The 22,906-nt window shown below is 43.8% G+C and overlaps 1 protein-coding gene across 13 annotated transcripts in view; it reads right to left on the reverse strand.

Annotated features, from left to right (window-relative positions):
• Positions 1-1,157: 1,157 nt before the first annotated feature.
• The window catches only part of LOC129859589 (CLIP-associating protein 1-B-like), a 39,325-nt gene continuing 17,576 nt past the window's right edge, over positions 1,158-22,906 (reverse strand). For 8 of the 13 annotated variants that reach the window (XM_055929528.1, XM_055929529.1, XM_055929527.1 and 5 more), the window contains 26 exons: positions 21,635-21,705; positions 21,480-21,539; positions 20,763-20,840; positions 20,397-20,564; positions 20,072-20,118; positions 19,054-19,239; positions 18,238-18,345; positions 17,741-17,896; positions 17,333-17,437; positions 16,517-16,579; positions 15,952-16,082; positions 15,448-15,692; positions 14,786-14,849; positions 14,314-14,477; positions 13,466-13,688; positions 11,907-12,050; positions 11,332-11,447; positions 10,989-11,105; positions 10,444-10,585; positions 9,891-10,122; positions 9,445-9,518; positions 9,115-9,282; positions 8,814-8,942; positions 6,837-7,043; positions 4,370-4,486; positions 1,158-4,053 (listed from right to left, as the gene is read on the reverse strand). In XM_055929528.1, coding sequence (XP_055785503.1) covers positions 3,970-4,053; positions 4,370-4,486; positions 6,837-7,043; positions 8,814-8,942; positions 9,115-9,282; positions 9,445-9,518; positions 9,891-10,122; positions 10,444-10,585; positions 10,989-11,105; positions 11,332-11,447; positions 11,907-12,050; positions 13,466-13,688; positions 14,314-14,477; positions 14,786-14,849; positions 15,448-15,692; positions 15,952-16,082; positions 16,517-16,579; positions 17,333-17,437; positions 17,741-17,896; positions 18,238-18,345; positions 19,054-19,239; positions 20,072-20,118; positions 20,397-20,564; positions 20,763-20,840; positions 21,480-21,539; positions 21,635-21,705 — 3,399 coding nt within the window. In that variant the 3' untranslated portion in view covers positions 1,158-3,969. The remainder of the gene's footprint in view (positions 4,054-4,369; positions 4,487-6,836; positions 7,044-8,813; positions 8,943-9,114; positions 9,283-9,444; positions 9,519-9,890; positions 10,123-10,443; positions 10,586-10,988; positions 11,106-11,331; positions 11,448-11,906; positions 12,051-13,465; positions 13,689-14,313; positions 14,478-14,785; positions 14,850-15,447; positions 15,693-15,951; positions 16,083-16,516; positions 16,580-17,332; positions 17,438-17,740; positions 17,897-18,237; positions 18,346-19,053; positions 19,240-20,071; positions 20,119-20,396; positions 20,565-20,762; positions 20,841-21,479; positions 21,540-21,634; positions 21,706-22,906) is intronic. The other 5 variants (XM_055929530.1, XM_055929531.1, XM_055929534.1 and 2 more) reach the window with 5 other exon arrangements.

The following is a 22,906-nucleotide window of genomic DNA, read 5'->3' on the forward strand; positions in this document are numbered from 1 at the left end:
TTTATGGCCTAGTCATCTCACAATGAAGTTGTTTTCTTTCATTATGGCGACCTCCCGACCCAGCCGCCACTCCCCTGCATGCTTGGGGAAATGTGTGCTAATCATACACCATAAAGATCTTTAAACAGAAGGGGGGTTGGCCGGGGCAGTGGAAATGGAGGGGGCTTTAATAAAATTAATTTTCAACAGCGTGTGAATACTAATAGAGCCGAGTAGAGCAGACCTTGGTGGTGGCGTGTCGGAGATGAGACGCGGCCACCGCAGAGAGATACCGGCCTTAATGAGACTGTTTTAGGGTATTAAGGACGGTGGAGACTAGGTAGCTGCCTGACAGGCCACGCACTGTAGCTACTGCACCATTTCTCCTTCAGCTTTTGATCTCGAATTGAAAAGGACCTTTTGGAGTCTTGGGTGATCCAGAAGAGTTCAAAGATTAATGCCTAGTTAAAGCTTGTAAAACCTGGATGTCTCAGTGGTCACACATTTGCCCCAATGTTAATTTAATCATATGCTGCTGATTGTAACAAACAACACAGGGAATCCACTTCAAAGCTGGCCAGACTACTAGCACTTTCTTTTTTTATCACTAATGATGCAGGTGGCGATAGTGTTTTTCCACTCTTTATTGGAGTCTTCAGATGACTGGAGAACGCACACAACCCAAGGATGCTGCAGTGGCAAATGAGAGTCTGCGGTCTCATTGCTGATTCACCACATCTTAAGTGTAATGGCCTGTGCCCTCTATCCTACCCCTGATTGGGGAAGGCTACGGTGCACCTGTGAGCCCATAAGAGCAGCAGGACAACTAATAACTGTTCAATTCAACTTTCAGTTTGCCTCCTCTAATGTCGTGTACACTAGCACGCGGTGCCGCGCGGTGGAACACCGCTTCCCATTCATTTTCAATGGAAGGAAAGCGGTTAGAAGCAGAGAGGGCGGAGGACGGTGGTAGCCTACTTTCGCAGCCAAAATTATATATATAAAAATAAAAAATAAAAAATAAATACACAGAGGATGCTTTTACTCTCAAGAAAATGCAAAGAGCGCCATCTGCTGCTATTCCCATGTCCTGCAGGAGATTTTTTTTCTCCCACATTCTCGGGAAGATACTGTATATCTGCTCTCAATTTATACAACATATGTGATTACATGCTTCGGACAGGGACTGAAGTTGGTTTATTTCAAGTTTAAATTTCAACAAATTCTATCAAGGGTGAAAGAAGTGAACAAAACATGAAATATGTACAGTCATAATACACAGAAAATATAACAGACGGTATATAAATATAGGTACGGGAGGGATAAAACAATGACTGAAGCTAAACAAAAGAAGCGTGCATTGTAAATGGTTCACAAGGAATAGAACAGCCAAGCCAATATTACATCTGTGGAAAATACTGCCATTAAACTATTGGCTTTATTTACAGCAGCCTTGGGATGCATCCCAAATGGAACCTTATGCCCTATATAGGGCACTACTTTTGACCTGGTCCCACAAGGCTCTGGTCAAAAGTAGTGCACTGGGTAGGGAATAGGGTGCCACTTTGGACATAACCTTGGTCTTCGACGCAACACATTTCCTGTCTAATTCATGACATATAATACAGTATTTCGAAATAGGGGCAAAAATAACAATTCAAAAGCTATTAGTATGGATTAATATTGCAGGTATACTGTAAAAAATAAATAAACAAGGCACAAGCAAATACACGCTCAAGATACATGGCTTGAGGATAATAGGGTTTGGTTTTTGATACAGGCCAACGTGTGCACACAGCATACAATTACAGTATAGTATACAATGTTTGGTCTGTTAAATCAGCCCTAGCTTGGTAGCTGTGATGGATATCAATAGTGTGTGTGTGTGTGTGTGTGTGTGTGTTATATAATACAAGCTGACCAGACATTCATAGATTAGATTCAATGTTTCTTCAACATAAAGTCAGAGTTGGGAATGTTAGTTAATCATTGAGGTTGCTGGGTATAATATTGCATGTTCCCTCACATGCAAATGAGGTCTCTCTCTGACTCTCTTTTTATAACAAGTCTGTGAATCAATGATTAAAAGTACTGTATAAAACACTCATTTTGAGTTTCATTTTTGATTCAATTGCAACAGGCAGGTCTAACAAAAGAAATACTGTGTTTGTATTTGACAACATTTTGGACTTGGTCATAGCTATAGCTGATTAAATTGCTATGAGTTCTCACATTTGAGAAAACAGAAACATTGTGCACTGTTACAGTACATTTAACAGTCAATGTAGTGAAACTGTACTACAGAAACAGTAAGGCCCGATAGTGTTCTCAGTAACACGCCACCTTTATCTGGAACTTTTAACAGGGTTGGGCTCAATTCCTTTCAATCAAATCAGGAAGTAAACTGAAATTCCAATTTCATTTTTATCCCCATAGACAAGCATTGAGGAAAATTGGGAATTGGAATTTCTGAATGGACTGAATTGAAATGGAATTGACCCAAACCCAAATTCTTGTTCTAACCGAAACAAGTGTACCATTAACATTCATAAAAAGGAGAGTAAAATACATTAGGTTTAACGCCATGATTAGTATTTCTAAAGCAGCAGTAACATTTCATAGGTGCGCATAAAAATGACATCTATACATTTCAAACAAGGATGGTTAACTTACAATGGTCATTTACAGTGCTTTGACAAAAGTTTATCCAAGTAGTTGGATTTTTTGTAACTAATTAATTATTGCTGGATTCAATTCAAAAGACATCTTTTTTTTCCTGTCTTTAAATTGTAAAAAAAAAAATAATTGCACTGGCACTTAAAAAGTCCTTAGATTATCGACTAATACGTCAGATTGTCAAGGTATTTCTACTATGTGACGAATAGGTACTGCCCATATTTAGATTTTAGACAAAATATTTCACATTTGAAAATTCTAGGACTCTTACATTTGCAAGAATACTTCAGATCCCAGTATTTTTGACTCATTACAACGTGCCCGAATGTTAAAAGCACAAAAAACAGCAGACTCAAACTCCACCAACTCAACCAATAACTCCCCTTCCATAATAATGTATGAAAGGTGAGATTGTAATCCTTGTGAAAAGGGAAAACATTCCTTCATCAGTTGTTGGGTCCAAACCACACAGTCGAAACACAGGTGTTACACACACAGGCAGTTTACAGAGGCTTATTCAACACAGCTTTTCACTACATGTACTAATCATTGGCCAGCCAAATGATCTTCTCCCACTAATGGAAATTAACGTTTTTTTCCCTTCAGATTCTCACTAACTAAGAAATTCCACCGCTTCACAAGGATTATTCTTTAAATACAGGCTTAAAAACATAGCATCGTCACTAAGAACAAATTCTTCAGACGGCAAATACTACAGAACAATTACTATCGAAATCGCCATTTTTAAACTGCCCCTTTACAAACAGCACGGTTCCAAATAAGCCTATCTGTCCATTGCGAGAAGGAACAGAGGCAATCGTGTGCAGCGCGACACTCTGCTTCCATCAACATTAAAACCTTTCAGACGGTTTGTAAAGGACTCAGGTTTCATTCAAAGCTCTATACATTCATTCGACTGGGTCTGAAGTAGTGTCGCATTCGTATCTTAAAACGTGGAATAAAAGTATTTACAAGACGACAAAACGGAAGGAAATAAAATACTGATTGCAACAGGCATAGGGTTTCCCAACAAGGAACAGCCTACAGCCTTTATTAGAATACATTAAAACCACAAGGAGGTCTGGAAAGAAAGATTGAGGCACAACCGTTTCCCTATCTGGGTCACGTTCATTAGGGCACGCTATGGAAAATATTTCAAAACGGTGAAAAGAAAATTAGTGTTTCTTATTGGACAAGTAGTCCAGGAAGTCCCTTGCTGTTTCATTCCATTTTGCACCGTTTGGTGCCTTATGAACATAACCCTGTACTGTATGTACCTGCACACACATGGATGAAGCCGGAGGGCCATGTTCTTTAGTATGAGGAGATGTCTGAAGAGCTGCTGCTGTTGCTGGTGGACGTCTGGGCTCTCTTTATGTACAAGTTCAGCAGCTTCATCTGGTGGGATAGTAAAGACGCTGAATGAAACCAACACATCGTTTCAAGACATTGAAAAACATTCTGCAACCAATAGATCTTGAAAAAAAAAGAAGGGAATTAAAGACATTGTCTGCGTCCCAAATGGCACCCTATTTCCTAGTGCACTACGTAGGACATGGCACCCTATTTCCTAGTGCACTACGTAGGACATGGCACCCTATTCCCTAGTGCACTACGTAGGACATGGCACCCTATTTCCTAGTGCACTACGTAGGGAATAGGGTGCCATTTGAGACCGACCCAGACAGGGTGCTGAGATGAGACGGTAGTGTACCTTGCTTCCTGTGAGCTGGGCCAGGTAGGGCTTCAACTCTTCACCGATGACAGAGTAGACAGCCACCAGACAGAACACACTGGCCTTCCTCACACTGCTCTCTGTGTTGTCATACCCCTGTACACAGAGAGACATCAGAACAATATTAGACATACACCGAGTACAGCAAACATTAGGAACACCAAACTGTCGAGTGTGAAAAACCCAGCAGCGTTGCAGTTCTTGACACAAACCGGTGCACCGTACCCTGTTCAAAGGCACTTCAATATTTTGACTTGCCCATTCACCCTCTGAATGGCACACATACACAATCCATGTCTCAAGGCTTAACATTCCTTCTATAACCTGTCTCCTCCCCTTCTTCTACACTGATTGAAGTGGATTCAACAGGTGACATCAATAAGGGATCATAGCATTCACCTGGTCAGTCTATATCATGGAAAGAGCAGGTGTCCTTGTTTGTTTTGTATATACTCAGTGTCTAGACAGTGTGGCATAATCCCAAGGACAGAAAGTCCTTATCTTATGTAACTAAACCCCAAGCATCAACACTTTATTGGAAGTAGATACATACCAAGTGCTTCTATTTAAAGTAGATACATATCAAGTGCTTCTATTTAAAGTAGATACATTTCAAGCGCTTCTATTTAAAGTAGATACATATCAAGCGCTTCTATTTAAAGTAGATCCATTTCAAGCGCTTCTATTTAAAGTAGATCCATTTCAAGCGCTTCTTTTTAAAGTAGATCCATTTCAACTGCTTCTATTTAAAGTAGATCCATTTCAAGTGCTTCTATTTAAAGTAGATCCATTTCAAGCGCTTCTATTTAAAGTAGATCCATTTCAAGCGCTTCTATTTAAAGTAGATCCATTTCAAGCGCTTCTATTTAAAGTAGATCCATTTCAAGTGCCTCTATTTAAAGTAGATCCATTTCAAGTGCTTCTATTTAAAGTAGATCCATTTCAAGTGCTTCTACTTAAAGTAGATCCATTTCAAGTGCTTCTACTTAAAGTAGATCCATTTCAAGTGCTTCTACTTAAAGTAGATCCATTTCAAGCGCTTCTACTTAAAGTAGATCCATTTCAAGAAATTCTACTTAAAGTAGATCCATTTCAAGCGCTTCTATTTAAAGTAGATCCATTTCAAGCGCTTCTATTTAAAGTAGATCCATTTCAAGCGCTTCTATTTAAAGTAGATCCATTTCAAGCGCTTCTATTTAAAGTAGATCCATTTCAAGCGCTTCTATTTAAAGTAGATCCATTTCAAGAAATTCTACTTAAAGTAGATCCATTTCAAGCGCTTCTATTTAAAGTAGATCCATTTCAAGCGCTTCTATTTAAAGTAGATCCATTTCAAGTTCTTCTATTTAAAGTAGATCCATTTCAAGCGCTTCTATTTAAAGTAGATCCATTTCAAGCGCTTCTATTTAAAGTAGATCCATTTCAAGCGCTTCTATTTAAAGTAAATCCATTTCAAGCGCTTCTATTTAAAGTAGATCCATTTCAAGTGCTTCTATTTAAAGTAGATCCATTTCAAGCGCTTCTATTTAAAGTAGATCCATTTCAAGCGCTTCTATTTAAAGTAGATCCATTTCAAGCGCTTCTATTTAAAGTAGATCCATTTCAAGTGCCTCTATTTAAAGTAGATCCATTTCAAGTGCCTCTATTTAAAGTAGATCCATTTCAAGTGCTTCTATTTAAAGTAGATCCATTTCAAGTGCTTCTATTTAAAGTAGATCCATTTCAAGTGCTTCTATTTAAAGTAGATCCATTTCAAGTGCTTCTATTTAAAGTAGATCCATTTCAAGCGCTTCTATTTAAAGTAGATCCATTTCAAGCGCTTCTATTTAAAGTAGATCCATTTCAAGCGCTTCTATTTAAAGTAGATCCATTTCAAGTGCTTCTATTTAAAGTAGATCCATTTCAAGCGCTTCTATTTAAAGTAGATACATATCAAGCGCTTCTTTTTAAAGTAGATACATTTCAAGCGCTTCTATTTAAAGTAGATCCATTTCAAGCGCTTCTATTTAAAGTAGATCCATTTCAAGCGCTTCTATTTAAAGTAGATCCATTTCAAGCGCTTCTATTTAAAGTAGATCCATTTCAAGTGCTTCTATTTAAAGTAGATCCATTTCAAGTGCTTCTATTTAAAGTAGATCCATTTCAAGTGCTTCTATTTAAAGTAGATCCATTTCAAGTGCTTCTATTTAAACTAGATACATATCAAGTGCTTCTATTTAAAGTATATACATTTCAAGTGCTTATATTTAAAGTAGATACATTTCAAGTGCCTCTATTTGAAGTAGATACATACCAAGGGCTTCTATTTAAAGTAGAACATTTCAAGCGCTTCTATTTAAAGTAGATACATTTCAAGTGCTTCCACGTCAACTAATCAGTAAGTATATCAATAAATCAACCAATGGACTAACCAATCATTCAACTTGACCTATAAAGCCATTTTTACCTGCAGTAGTCCTGGTATGATGTCAGGCAGCAGCTGGTGGAGGGACTCCTTGGTGATGCGTTCTATCACCTTGGTCTGCATCTTGATGGAAGCCAGGTTGATAGGGTAGTCAGCTGTCTGGACGATGGGACACAGCACCTTGATACACTGTTCTGGGTGGATGGAGCCAGCCAGGGTGGAGGCTGACTCCTCTGCTGCCCGCACAACCTGGGTAGAGAGGGAAGGGTAGAGTGAGGAGGGTGAAATGGTTGATCATGGAATGGGTTCATTTTGGTTTATTGGCAGAGAAGGGTACATGTACAGTACCAGTCAAAAGTTTGGACACCTACTCATTCAAGGGTTTTTCTTTATGTATGACTATTTTCAACATTGTAGAATATTAGTGAAGACAGCAAAACTATGAAATAACACATGTAGTAACCAAAAAAGTGTTAAACAAATCAAACTATATTTTATATTTGAGATTCTTCAAAGTAGCCATCCTTTGCCTTGATGACAGCTTTGCACACTCTTGGCCTTCTCTCAACAAGCTTCATGAGGTAGTCACTTGGAATGCATTTCAATTAACAGGTGTGCCTTGTTAAAAGCTAAATTGTGGAATTTCTTGAGCCAATCAGTTGTGTTGTGTCAAGGTAGGGGTGGTATACAGAAGATAGCCCTATTTGGTAAAATACCAAGTCCATATTATGGCAAGAACAGCTCAAATAAGCAAGGAGAAATGACAGTCCATCATTACTTTAAGACATAAAGGTCAGTTAATACGTACAATTTCAAGAACTTTGAAAGTTTCTTCAAGTGCAGTTGCAAAAACTATCAAGCGCTACGATGAAACTGGCTCTCATGAGGACCGCCACAGGAAAGGAAGACCCAGAGTTCATTAGAGTTACCAGCCTCAGAAATTGCAGCCCAAATAAATGCTTCACAGAGTAACACAGAGTAACAAACACATCTCAACATCAACTGTTTAGAGGAGACTGTGTGAATCAGGCCTTCATGGTCGAACTTCTGCAAAGAAACCACTACTAAAGGACACCAATAAGAAGAAAAGACTTGCTTGGGCCAAGAAACACAAGCAATGGACATTAGACTGGTGGAAATCTGTCCATTGGTCTGATGAGTCCAAATGTGAGATTTTTGGTTCCAACCACCGTCTCTTCGTGAGACGCAGAGTAGGTGAACGGATGATCTCCACATGTGTAGTTCCCACCGTGAAGCATGGAGGAGGAGGTGTGATGGTGTGGGGATGCTTTGCTGGTGATTTATTTAGAATTCAAGGCACACTTAACCAGCATGGCTAAAACAGCATTCTGCAGCGATACCCCATCCCATCTGGTCTGCGCTTATTCGGACTTATTCATTTGTTTTTCAACAGGACAATGACCCAAAACACACCTCCAGACTGTGTAAGGAGAGGGATGGAGTGCTGCATCAGATGACCTGGCCTCCACAATCACCCAACCTCAACCCAATTGAGATGGTTTGGAATAAATTGGACCGCAGAGTGAAGGAAAAGCAGCTCAGCATATGTGGGAACTCCCTCAAGACTGTTGGAAAAGCATTCCTCATTAAGCTGGTTGAGAGAATGCCAAGAGTGTGCAAAGCTGTCATCAAGGCAAAGGGTGGCTACTTTGAAGAATCTCAAATATAAAATATATTTTGATTTGTTTAACACTTTTTTGGTTAATACATGATTCCATATGTGTTATTTCATAGTTTTGATGTCTTCACTATTATTCTACAATGTAGAAAATAGCAGAAATAAAGAAAAACCCTTGAATGAGTAGGTGTTCTAAGACTTTTGACTGGTACAGGCCAGACTATACTAAATCCCAACAGTCTTTTCATAATTTTATTTCATGAGCTATCAACTCTATTAGAAAACGAACACAGAGATGAAAGCTATTAACTCAAGATGTGTAGACTTAGCATGTCCTCTAAAGCAGAGCCTCATAAACAGAGACAGCCAGTGAGAGCTACCTCTTTGTGGGAGTCTTTGTGTGCCTCCAGAGTCTTCATGATGGTGAGTTCTGCATAGTTCTTGAAGCGTGCCGGCTGGTTACGTAAGATCTCCTTCAGCACTCGTAGTGCCAGGGCCCGGATGGTGTGCTGCAGGTTGGGGGGAAAGGACACGACATGCTCAGAACCAACCATTCAGAGACAGTGGAAGGAAAAACAATGGATTAAAACATCCGATTGTGGCATTGCTCCCAGGACAGGAGTTTACTTTATCTCTCCATCCATCCATACATCCATTTATCTTTTCCTCCAGAGGTCTTACATCTTGATCCGACAGGGTCTCCAGCAGCAGGAGCAGCATGGTTTTGAAGTGTTCCTCCCACACTGCCAGGCTGTCCTCCCGGGCTATCTTCAGCAGCTCCACCAGGGCTCCCCTCCTCTCCTCTGGCCTCTCACTGGGGTTAGACAGCTCCTTCAGCAGCTCGCCCGCCTTTCGACGACCACAATAGGTATTAGTCAGTGACCGCTGAATTACATATAGATCACTAAATGGAGTTTGATAGGATCTCCATGTCCGTGACTTTATAGTGTTATTATGTAGCTATAGTAAAACACTGAAAAAAATGGTTGTTAAATGAATTCAACCAATCACCAGTTCCAGCTGTTCCGCAGGGGAACTGTTCTTGGTGTGCAGCATCTTGTTTTCTCCACCACACTCTTGGCGGCCTGCGAGGAAGAGGGTTGAGAGGGGGGTGGGGGAGTCTTACCTTACAGCTAATACATAGCCTATTATAAACAGGGTGGTCCAAGCCCTAAATGCTGATTGGCTGACAACCGTATAGCACGGGTATGACAAAACATGTATTTTTACTGCTCTAATTACGTTGGTGACCAGTTTATAACAGCAATAAGGCACCTCAGTGGTTTATGTTATATACGACACCTAGGCCTTATTGCTTAAAATGTTTTATGACCATCCAAAATGGCACCCTATCCCTATATAGCGCACGACCAGAGCTATGTAAGGAATAGGGTGGTCAAAAGTAGTGCACTACATAGGGAACAGGGTGCCATTTCAGACTCTTGAGACAGCCTCACCATCTCGAAGCTGCTCCACGTCGTCCTCGTACACCGTCTCTCTCAGGGCAGCCTTGTCGTAGGCGCTGATGGTGTCTGTGTAGTTGTAGGGGTTGTAGTCGCGGCCCCGGGGCCCGGAGAAGGAACGCGGGGAGGGGGTGTTGAGTAGGGAGGTCTTGTTGTCCAGGGCCGTGCGACCCCCGGGCCCCTCCACCACGTCAACACCAGAGTGTGATGCTGTTCCAACACCCGGCTGAGGAGAAACAAGACTATTGATTAAACGTAACATAACAAATGTACAGTTTTATAAAAAATAACTAAACGTATGCATGTCCATTCTAGAGAAGATAAAAAATATTCACCAAAGAGAACATTTGCCAAACAAGTGCACTTGTTCACTCCCCCCTCTGGATTTAAAAGGAATGGGCTGTGGGAAGACACTCCCTCTAGTCTATTCTAACACCAATCCAAATATTTTAAATCAATGAGGGGGAGTGAGTGAGTGAGTGAGTGAGTGAGTGAGTGAGTGAGTGAGTGAGTGGAGAATAATAGGGCAATTGCCAAAGCCCCTCACCGTGTCCTCTCTCTTGACTCTGCCCGGCTCCATGAGGTCCTCCTGACTGCGGAAGCTGAAGTTCTGGATGGCCTCAGTGACGCCTCGCAGGGAGCTATAGATCTGATCGGTGTTCAGGTTCTCTGTGTCGTACTCCAACATGCTTCAGGTCACACCGCGAGGGGAGGGTTATTATTCAAGTACGACACTAACATACATCACCACCACAGGAAGAAGACATCTGCCCAGTGGGCAAAAGCGGGGGGGGGGAAACTGGTTGAAACAACGCCATTTTATTTACCTAGTACGTAAAGATGTAATTTCAAGCAGTTTCTCATGTAAAAGATCAACCATGCATAACAGTAGGTGTTGACAGAGACAGAGTGGAACAGACTGGGGAGTCAAGTTGTTAATGTGGTGAATCCCCCGAAATGTGGCCACATGAGAGCACAGATTGCTGCTGCGGAATGGAAAATAAAAATGAGGTGAAAGGAAAGGAAAGAAAAAACAAAATAGACCGTGGGGTAGGGACAAATCAAGGGTGACACAGCTATGTGACAATGTACCTGGGAGAGTAAGCACTTCGTAGGGTCTTCAGGGAGGGGGCAGCAGGGGTGGAGGAGAGAGAAGGGAAGGGAGGGGGGTACTTTGACAGGCCATCAGCACTCCAACCCCATAGCCGACTGCAATGTGCCCAGAGCACGGCAAGGGAGGGAGGGAAGGAGGGTGGGAGGGAGGGAAAGAAAAGGGGGGAATAGAGGCGCGAGGGAGAAAAAGAGAGACGTGAGGAGGGAACAGAGCCGAGCAGGGGGGAACTACTTGTTGTCGTTGTTAGTTAAGTTAGTAGTGATGTAACTAACTTCTACGGTGTGTTGGGGACCAGGTATTAAAATGTTACGTCAGACCTACCTGGGAGAGAGCCCCCCCGCATGGGAGCAGTTGGTGGGAGAGGTGAGGGGGCTGCTGCGACTGCTGGGGTGGCGAGGTAGGGGAGGCGTCCGTCCCATGGTGCTACTGGGAGAAGCCTGCGGATCACACAGAATCGGAGCAGGTACAGTACATTATAAACTGGGTGGTTCGAGCCCTGAATGCTGATTGGCTGGCAGCCGTAGTATATCAGACCGTATACCACGGGTATGACAAAACAGTTATTTTTACTGCTCTAATTACGTTGGCAACCAGTTTATAAATAGCAATAAGGCAACTCAGGGTTTGTGATATTGGCCATATAACACACCTCCTCGTCTTTATTGCTTAATCATATGATGCTATCCCAGTATGTTTAGATTACAATTGTCCATGTTACAGCAAGCAAGGTTTAGGTTGATGGCTAACGGTGCCAGTGAGAAGAGGACCTTCCTGACCAAATTCCCTACTCTTCTTCTCATGGTGAGTAGATATTTGGGATCCAGCCATTTTAGCCCTGCTCAGTCTCATCCTCTCGAAGACGTTGACTAGACGTGAACGTCAGAGTCAGGTCTTACCACGCCGGTGTTGCTGGAGTTCCGCAGGTGGCTATGCAGCAGTTTAGTGGCTCCGTCCTGGAAGGTCTTGGGCAGGGCCCCCAGCAGCATGGTGAACTCTGGGGTGTTCAGCTCGAACAAGGCGATCAGAACCACCTGGGCCGCCTGGGGATTAAAGGGTCACAGCGAGGTCAATGGTTAGAGGTCGACAAAGAGGGCGTTCACTTTTCCCCCCACTAACATTGAAATGCGATATCACGCAACAGTGAAGTGCATTTCAAGGTAATGTTTGGCTCTTAGAGAAGAGGGGGAACATTCGACAAGCCCATTCTGCTCTTACGGAACAATGAGTAATCAATCAATGTATAAAATACATGATCCTTGTGCACCGCACGGAAATACAGAAGCACACATTCGTTGAGGTTCAGCTAGCATTCAGTTAGTCAGGCGCGTTAGAACCAATGTCAGTTCTCGTAAACCAGTTCAAAAACCAGCATCGCAATGCTCTCGGGTGAAATTCCATGCATGTTGGTCAACCAAACCTGGTCACTGCAGATAAACAAGAACTATGAGTAACAAGTAACAGCAGCACAGGCTATTAGAAAAACAAAATATTACCGCACATTCAGAGCCATTGTGTTGCCCATTCCCACCCCGTCGCTTAAAGGGGAAATCTGCAGTTGCGACATAAACGTTTTGACTTATAAATTAATTATACGTACCCAAATATTAGCTTGTTTAACTCCATTGTTTGTAAACAAAGTAAATGTAAAACAAACACGGTACAGCCTCAAAACATAGTTAAAACTATCATTTTGATATCATGGATGGTTAGTCCTTGCATCCCTAGCTCGGTCTATGAATTTGAGAGTGGTTGCATTTCTCCAGCCCAATCTCCCAGCTTTTTAGCAAAACAGTGGTTGGGTCAACACCTTGTTATCTTTTCAACTGCTGATTGCCGCTTTAACATTCACTCATTATGAAGAACACTTTGAAAGCAGAAACAACTGTTCTGGCTCATTCAGAGCCATTTCAGTCCCCATTCCCACCCCTGCATTGTCCTTTACATTCATAGTTATAAAGCAGAAACAACTCTGTGTCTGCCAGCAAGGCGAAGTTAGATTAGAGACAGAGAGCCCAGGCTTGAGGAAGTTATGTTAGGCAGACTGCAGACCGTGCAGCTGACTGATGGGCCGGGGGGCTCTACTACCTGCTTGCACCTCTCCTCCACGTTCCCCTCTCCAGGTAGAGAGGCTACGGTGGTGCTGGGCCTGCCTGACAACTCCTCACCTGCCCAGCTATGGTGGAAGCTCTGGGGTTAGGGTCGACCGACGGGTAGGGTGGGGAAATGATCCGTTTAAAATACAAAAATAAAAACAACCAAAAAAGGGATAAAGCCAGCAAACAATAGTTATTTTAGAGCTTCGGCTGATCAGTTGAAAATTGTCCGGCTGGTTAAATCTGGGACATTTACAGAAATACTGATTCATGTGCATTGTCCCTGTGAAACACAAAGTCGTATTTTTTTTTAAGTGTCTGACGCTGTTGCTATGGAAACAAACAAACCCAACTCGACCCACCTTCCGGACGTCGGAGCTCTTTGGTTCCGTGGTCCAGGTGATGATGCGGGAGACGGCCAGGCGTGTCTCGCTGGAGTTGACAAAGTCTGCGGGGTCCATTCGACGGGCCAGGCACTCAATGTACCTCAGGATGGCCACCTTGACCTTCAGGTTGGGGGTCTGGGTCTGGTCCACGATGAAACGCATCAGGATGTTAAACTGCTGGTCCAACGGGAACGAGTCCCTGGGAAAGAGAGAGGAAAAGAAATAGAAAAAGGGCATGAGATGAGAGGGATTGATCCACTAGAACAGGGATCATCAACTAGATTCAGGCAAGGGACATTTTTTTTCTTGCGTGGATTGTCGTGGGGCCGGTACCTAATTACAAATCATTTGTAGATGGCAAATTGACTGCAAGAAGCCCAAAGCGATATAATATTTGACTAAAACATAATAATTTCAAACCTCATTTGTATATTATCACGTCTTTCTTTTATGTGTGGAAATACTTGGGAACAGATTTCCCAAAATAAAATCACCTGGACCTGATAAAAAAAAACGTATGTCCAACAATGAAAATGCAAAAAAATTAAAATTCTCAGACAACATGGGGGGACAAATAAAACCACTCGTGGGACAAATTCGATCCCGCGGGTCGCCAGTTGGGGAACCCTGCACTAGAAACTCTACAAACAGACAAAAGCAACATCTAAGGGCTTTTCACACTACCAAGCAGAGCCAAAACAAGCTGTACTGAGCTGGCCTGGTTACACATCCACCATAGTGGGTGGAATTGTGCTGAAAAGCAAAAAGTGGAGAAATAAATACCTGTGTGAAAACAGTAATAGAGATGGGGCTTTAGTTCTAACCTGGTGACGTCCAGAGCCTTCTGGACCTTGGCCTGTACGGAACCCAGGAGGTCTGCTCCCATCTTCTTCAGCAGCTGGGTGAGCAGGACAAACAGCCAGTCCTGCAGGTCCTCTCTGTGCAGGGTGATGAAGTCTACCAGGGTCTCCAGAAACATACTGAACACCTGACACCAGACACAGTGACCACCCAGCCAGTCAATAACAGGCTATACATATTTACTTTACCGTTAAGGAGTATTACAGTAGGCCAACGTACAGAACATCAATAATTAACCAATCAACTATCTGAATAGTTGGATTCGATTGCATTACTATTAAAGAGTGACAGACAAAAACAAAAACACTTACTCGCTGATGTTATAAATCCACCGCAAAGACCACCATGCGACACAAAAACAGACAGTTAGTTAGTACAGTAACTACATTAGCTTCACGTCAGAACACAGGTTATATCAGACACGGGGGGGCTCACCTTGCTGTGTGGGTCGGCAAACATCCTTGTGAAGATCTCACACAATCTCTTCAGCTCCACGCGACTGCGACACACGAGCGGAAGAGAAGTAAGGCAATCAATCGCACAGCACCTTTTGGTTTCGGACAGATTTCAAATCAAATCAAACTTTATTTGCCACATGCCGCCGAATACAACAAGTGTAGACTTTACCGTGAAATGCTTACTTACAAGCCCTTAACCAACAGTGCAGTAAAATAAGAAGAAAATATTTACCAAGTAGGCTAAAATAACAAGTAACAACAACGAGGCTATATACAGGGGGCACCGGTACCGAGTCAGTGTGCAGGGGTATAGGCTAGTTGAGGTAATCTGGACATGTAGGTGGGGGAGAAGTGACTATGCATAGGTAACAAACAAACAGCGAGTAGCAGCAGTGTACAAGGGGAGGGGGTCAATGTAAATTGTCCGTTGGCGATTTTTATGAATTGTTCAGCAGTCTAATGGCTTGGGGGTAGAAACTGTTTAGAAGCCTCTTGAACTTAGACTTGGCACTCCGGTACCACTTGCCGTGCAGTAGCAGAGCAAACAGATTTGTATCTAGAGCACTGTTGTCTCAGTGACGGCCTCAAATACGCGACATTACAAAAGTTCAAAACAAAAATAGATGGTCTCTATCCCACCTGAGAATTCTCTGGCTAACGAGCAGGCTCTGTAGTCCCAGCAGCCCCTCCTTCCTCTCAGACCAGTTGGAACTGGCACAGTGGTTCAGCACCTCGGCCACGTCCTCCGTCTGTCTCATGTAGTGGGGCGGGCCACCGTTCCGCGAGCCATACGAGCGCTCAGAGCAGGCGCTGCTGGCGTCGCTGTTAGCGTCGTCGTCTGAGTAGATGCCCGGAGACTCGTACAGCCGTCTGACTGGCCGCCGCTGAGGGGGTCAAGGGTTAAGAGGTCAAATGGTCCTACAGGTACATATACAGCATGCTCACTAAGTCATGCCACAGAGTGAAGAGAAACCCACGACACTTACTGTTCAACAAGCTGCCATAAGACTACATTCGAGAGGCAAATAAGAGTCCAAATAGATGCTAATCCAAGAAAATGAGAATGAGAAAAAGCCATCAAAGCTATTATGATCAGCATGCTATGACTCAGATGGTAAAGAGGATGGAGAATCTAAGTCACACCTTGTTGTTCCTGGCGTCTCCTAGTAACAGGGCATCGGCTACAGCTGCCTCCACCTCGGTCCCAGTGTTGAGGATCCTCATGGCGTTGACAGAGGCTGAGATACGGGCCTGGTGGGCCAGACCTAGACGCTCTGGAGGAAACACAGGGATATTATAATACTTTTCGAATAGTATTGTAGTATTATAGGAGCACAGTAACACAGTATTACAAAGGAAAAGCATTCAACCTATTAAAATGGGGTGTAAAAGTCAAGGGGGAAAAAACAAACGAAGCAAATTTCATCAGCAGGTCATGAGAAACTCAAGAGAAGACAACACTAAATAATAATATGATGAATTTAAGTTTTATTTTACAGCACAGTATAAGAGCCAATAAAAAAAGTGTACTAACAAAACAGAATGACACAAAATAACACAGATTGACTTGGAAAATAAGACGCATCCAAACTGAAATAAGGAGGATGCTCAGCTCTCCATCGCCCTCTGTGGGTGATCGAGGCGAACTGCACGATGGAACACTGACATGCCATTGTCTGGTCTAATAGAGACGTGCAGGACAGGTCACCTGAGCGGCCCACAGACTCAGCCGAGTGGAGAGCACTGGTGGAGCGGGAGACACGTCTGGATGCTAGAGGAGGAACACGACAGGGAGTGGGGTGATACTTTACTTGGATAGTCCCATCTACTAACCCTTATCCTGACCTTACACTTATCCTAACCCAAAACGTCCCCCTTAGCCTAACGCTTATTCTAAAACTAACCGTAACCTTAGAAACCCGTGGCTTATCATCCGATAGTTTGTTGATAGTATGACCATATGTAGAGCTACAGATGGAAAACCGGGAGAGGATATCCCACACGTGTAGTTAGACACGGCTTTAAAAAGAGCATCTTCTTCAACTCACACAGTACATGACCTGTCAACCCGAGCAGGAGGAATTGTACCATGTGGCAACGCTAACTGGCTTCATGCAAACATTAGCGGGAAAAACGCTGAGAGGCGTCCCGGCGTTGGACACAAAGGCTCTGATCGCAAGTCTATAAGCTGACCGCGGACACGTGACCGCGGACAAGTTCAGCATCAACTCATCCCGTGCCATGTCATCAATGACTCTGGCATGATTAGTAAAAAATGGTTGTTGAGGAAAATGTTGTTGTCACTCAGGAGTGAACAGGAAAAATTTGAAAGACACAAGTAAAAGGCATGCAGAAGGCGGAAGCAGAAGAGGTTCGTTTCGGTTGGTTTTCTTGTGGCCTGATGATGGCCTTTGTGTTCTACTCTAGAGAGGGCTAGTCAGGGTTCAGGCCCCCGGCAACCAAGCATTTGAGGGGCATGGTGGCTATGGTCTCTGGGCTGGGCATGTTACTATACCGTACTCACCCAGAGGAGAGAATCCCCGAGCGGGGCTGGTGTCCCGGCTGCTCTCCCTAGAGGTGTCCCTGCTGCAGCCCTGACTCATGCTGGGCCGGGGGATACGACTCCTCGCTAGCATAGTGGTGGTAGGGGGGGGGGGGACACAGAGAGAGAGAGCAGCAGCAGGAGGAGGATGAAAGAGCTTTATAACACACAGCCAGACAGACAGCCCAACACACTCAGAGAGAGAGAGAGAGCCCAGTGGAGTAGAGAAGGAGTTGAATTAGTCAGGAAGGGGGAAAAGAGGTTGCATTCAGTGACAGACAGGACATTAGGTGGTTCAGAGAGCAGGGAGGTTGGAGAGGAGGAGTACAGCTGTAGAGGGGCTGTTTTCTGTCTTCAGTGTATCTGTGTGTTGTCCTTCCTGGTCCTTACCCAGGCCTGATCTGTCTGGACTGGTGTCTCGGCTGCAGCCATGGCTGCGGGGGACTTTAGGCCTCCTGTCTGCTGGCGTTGCCGCTCCAGTTGCCCTGGGGATCCTGCCGTATGTATGGCTCAGGAGACGACCAGGGGAGCCAGAACGACTGCCAGCTGCAACACGACATAGTATGGTGTATTTATAAAGGGAGAAAAATACATACCCACACAAATGTCGAAAAGGTGGTAAAAAATGTCAAACAATTGCTCTAGATCAGTGATTCTTGATCCTGGGGTCCCAAAGGTGCACATATTTGTTTTTGCTTTGGCACTACACACCTGATTAAAAGTTTGATGACTTGATTAGTGGAATCAGGTGTGTAGTGCAGGGCAAAAAACAATTATGTGCACCTTTTTGGGTCCCCGGGACCAGAATCAAGAAACACTGATCTAGAGAAACAACGTGTCTTTTGTCATTACGGAGTGTTGCACATATAGCGGGGGAAGCCACTCACGTTGAGACACTGACACCATTTTGGCTCGACTTCTCCCCCTACTGTCTGTGACAGAGGAACTCGCCCCCACACCGCTCCCCGAACTCGTTCTCCTGGTACGCACACGGCCTGGAAGGGAGAGAGAGAGAGAGATGGAGAGAGAGAGAGAGAGAGAGAGAGAGAGAGAGAGAGAGAGAGAGAGAGAGAGAGAGAGAGTGATAGAGAGAGAGAGAGAGAGAGAGAGAGAGAGAGAGAGAGAGAGAGAGAGAGAGAGAGACAGACAGACAGAGAGGAGGAGAGAGAGAGAGGAGAGAGGTTAGCAGAAGTTAGCAGGATAATCCTTATATGGAAGACTGGGGGGGGGGTTTACAAGATTTTGGAAAGGCCTTAAGATTCATATTTTGAAAAATTAAATTGAAATTGTTGTTAAATCTCCATGCTATGGTCCTATATCCCTCGTAGTCAGCCAAAGCGTCTGTGAAGGTATGAGGCTCACAGAAATAGAATTATAAAACGGGGTGGTTGAAGCACTGAATGCTGATTGGCTGACCGCTGTGGTACATCAGACCGTATACGATGGGAATGACAAAACTTTTTTTTTTTCTCCACTGCTCTAATTACGCCGGTAACCAGTTTATAAGAGCAATAAGGCGCACCGATGATTTTGTGGTATATGATCACTATACCGCGGCTAACGGCTGTTTCCGGGCACTCGTGCCTAAGAACAGCCCTTAGCCGTGGTATACTGGCCATATACCACACCCCCTCGGACCTTACTGCTTAATTAGAACACACACACACACAAACAGAGAGACAGAACATATGTTTTTGGCTCACCTAGAGAGGCGTAGGAGCCGGGTGGCAGAGCGGAGGCAGCGCTGAAGGGGGCGGGCGAGGCGGGCACGGGAGTCATCCTGGTCTTGGCACTAGCGGTGGCGGTGGCGGCAGCGTTCACGTCCACGTCGCTACGGGAACGCTGGAGAGAGCCCGGGGTGGAGGGACCTCTGGAGGAAGCCGCTTTCGCTTCGGGGAGAGGAGTGAAGGGAAGAGAGGGAGGGAGGAGAGAGGAACAATGGTTATAAGCCAGAGAGAGGAAAGAGAGGGCGAGAAAAGAGGGAAAGTTAACAGCTATAAACCAAACTCACGTTTCAAGTCGTAATGTCACGTGCACAAGTACAGTGAAATGCCTTTCTTGCAAACTCTAAACCCAACAATGCCGTGATCAACTTCAATGTAGTACTACAAATACCACAGGGTAGAACCAAAACACACAGGAAATAGAAATAAGAAGAACCCCAGAGAGTAAGACGCTACACACAGGGTCAGTTCCAATACTATATTTACAATGTGCTGGGATACTGGACAGATTTCATACAGTAGATGTCACGGACATTGTTGCTGTGCTTGAAAAATCATGATCGACATCTTTAGGAAAAATATATCTTCTGGTCTCTGATTATATCCAGAGCTGTGGATCATTTAACCGATAGAAGAGATCTGAGATATTTTCTCCAGTCAGTGATAGTAATGTCAGTGGTTGTAATGTCAGTGGTTGTAATGTCAGTGGTAGTAACGTCAGTGGTAGTAACGTATGCGGTTGTAATGTCAGTGCTAGTAATGTCAGTGGTTGTAATGTCAGTGGTAGTAACGTCAGTGGTAGTAACGTATGCGGTAGTAATGTCAGTGGTAGTAACGTCAGTGGTAGTAATGTCAGTGGTTGTAATGTCAGTGATAGTAATGTCAGTGGTTGTAATGTCAGTGGTAGTAACGTCAGTGGTAGTAACGTCAGTGGTAGTAACGTATGCGGTAGTAATGTCAGTGGTAGTAATGTCTGTGATGTAATGTCAGTCCTTACTCCTGGTCACGGTGTTTCCCATGGAGCTCTTGGCGGACTGAGGGCGGCTGTGGAGACAGACAGAGAGATAGATAGGGATTAACCTGACTGACTAGGATCAATACTCCTTCAATACTACTACTTCTCATATCACAGACAGAGAGGGAGAGAGAAACTGAGACAGAGCACTACTCGAGAGACAGAGCACTACTCGAGAGACAGAGAGCGCAAGAGACAGAAAATGATAGAGGAAGACAGAGAGAGTGCCAAGTAAGAGAGACAAGGAGAGAAAGAAGGAGACAGGGAGACAGAGGAGGAGAAGGATAGAAAGGATGGAGTGTCTCACTTGAGGCTCTCCTGTGAGGAGGAGGAGGAGCGGTCTGAGGCAGGGAGGGACAGGATGCTGTCAGAACTCTTCATGTGGGACTGGAGAGCCTTCTGATAGGACGACTCTAGAGCCTGGAACAGCTGCTCCGCCTCCCGGCTGAAGTGGCCGTGGAACGTCCAGTAGCACCTGCACAACACAGAGAGGGCAAAGGCCCATAAACAGTGAGACAGCCTGTCGTCAACGGGGCAATGTTTCAGGTTGGCAGATAAAATATCAAACGTGGAGGAAAAGGTGTTACCGTGACGACATGCGATGTTGGCGAACTTAGATTTTCAAATGGAAACATGGTTCATGCACGTCCGACATAGTGTGAGAGTGACTTACTTCCTGGCCACTGATCTGGCCTCGGAGTCTGCATCATGGACTCCTTTCTTGATGGTCTCTGTCAGAACAGCTACACTCCTGTGAGGGATCAAGAAGAGTAGGAACACAAAGCTTCACTCTCTCTGCATGCAGCATCCCAATACCCTCCTCTCCACCAGAACCACCACAGCATAAAAAGCTACGGTTACGTCCCAAATGCCAACGCTTTTCCCTATATACCGCACTGCTTTTGACCGGAGCCCTATGGCACCCTATTCCCTATATAGTGCACTGCTTTCGACCAGGGCCCATAGGGCTCTGGTCAAAAGTAGTGCCCATGGGGCCTAGTCGAAAGCAGTGCACTATACAGGGAATAGGGTGCCATTTGGGACGCAGTATAATCAATGAGAAGGCGACAAGAGAGCTCCCCTGACATCCCAGTCAGAGATTTGGTATCACCACAATGGTGAAGCACAGTGTGCTTTTATGGGATAGATATCCCTCCCTGCCTGGCATTGCCATGGAAACTGCTGAGATGAGGAGCCACTCACTGACAACAACGTAGTTTCATGTTACCTGGACGGGCTCATCACAAACTCACTGGACAGCGGCTAGAAAAAAGGTTTACAGTACAGTAGCTATGTACAACACGGCAATACAATATTGAGTTGTTGAGGAGGGGGGACGACTCGAAGTATGAGTTCATAGGCCTGTCTAGTAGCCGCCATTAAAGCGCACCTCTCTAGAGAGCTGGTCTGCCACTCCTGCAGCAAGAGGTCCAAGAACTCAAAACAGCGCCTGGAAATAGAACAAGAAGACTGTTAGGGAAAACAAACAGACGCTCAGCTAGAGTGCGATTAGGGATAAGCCTTTGAGGCAATTTGTTTGTTTACCTTCTCACGGCCACAGATTTCGACTGGCAGCTGCTGGTCACGATAGGAATGAGACGAGGGTAGTGTGTATGCTGGATGACAGAGAGAGGACAGAAACATAGTCATCCTCGTGTCACTGGTCCAGTTTACACTCGTTCAGTTACTAGCTGTTCTAGTTGAGATTGAGTGAGGAACACACGAGGCATCTTTGGAGAACAATCGCAAGCAACGACCAACAATGAACGCCCACATCGGAATGCAGTGGAATGTCATTTGCAGCCCTCGGGTAGGAAAAATGTGAGTTCGTGTTCCAAACAAAGAAAGGCTAGCCACTCGACCATTTTGTCTGACTGACGCTCAACTCAACTACCCAGCTCAATTCAACTAAATTCAATTCAACTGGTGGGACTAATAACAACAAGATAACAAATGTAAAATAAACTGTGTATGTAAAATGTATATAGGTTCAGAACTTTGGTAAAATAGCAGAGTTAAAAATATATGGCAAATAGAAATCAAACTGGATGGACATCAGAAATAGACGGGAGAGGTGTAGGTTAGAGGGAAGGCCAGGACTAAAAACAAACAAAATATAACTATTGTAAAATAGATTGTGTCTGTAAAATGTATATAGTATGTATAAGCTGGAAGTAGAAGCATATGTGTTATTGTTTATTAGTTTACTCCAATTAGTGGAGGGGTGATGGGTTTGTGGGAAATAATAAAGGACAATATATTTTTTAAAGATATGTATGTATAAATGTAGGTGTATTTGTATGTATATGTCTGTGTATATGTATATATATATATATATATATATATATATATATATATATATATATATATATATATATATATATATATATATATATGTGGGTATGTGTATGTATGTATAATATAAAAATATATATACTTATTGTCACGTTCCTGACCTATTTCTGTTAGTTTGTTGTATGTGTTAGTTGGTCAGGACGTGAGTTTGGGTGGGCATTCTATGTTTTCTGTTTCTATGTTGGTTTATGGGTTGCCTGGTATGGCTCTTAATTAGAGGCAGGTGTTTGGCGTTCCTCTAATTAAGAGTCATATTTAGGTAGGTTGTTTCACAGTGTTCGTTGTGGGTGGTTGTCTCCTGTGTCAGTGTTTGTCGCACCATACGGGACTGTTCGGTTTGTTTTGTTATTTGTCATTTTTATGTGTAGGCTATTTTCCCTGTTCATGCGTTCTTCGTGTTTATGTGAGTTCGTCGTCCAGGTCTGTCTACACCGTTTGTTGTTTTGTTAGTTTAGTCAAATT

The sequence above is a fragment of the Salvelinus fontinalis genome, chromosome 7, assembly GCF_029448725.1.
Source record: "Salvelinus fontinalis isolate EN_2023a chromosome 7, ASM2944872v1, whole genome shotgun sequence".
In the NCBI taxonomy this organism is placed as follows: Eukaryota; Metazoa; Chordata; class Actinopteri; order Salmoniformes; family Salmonidae; genus Salvelinus; species Salvelinus fontinalis.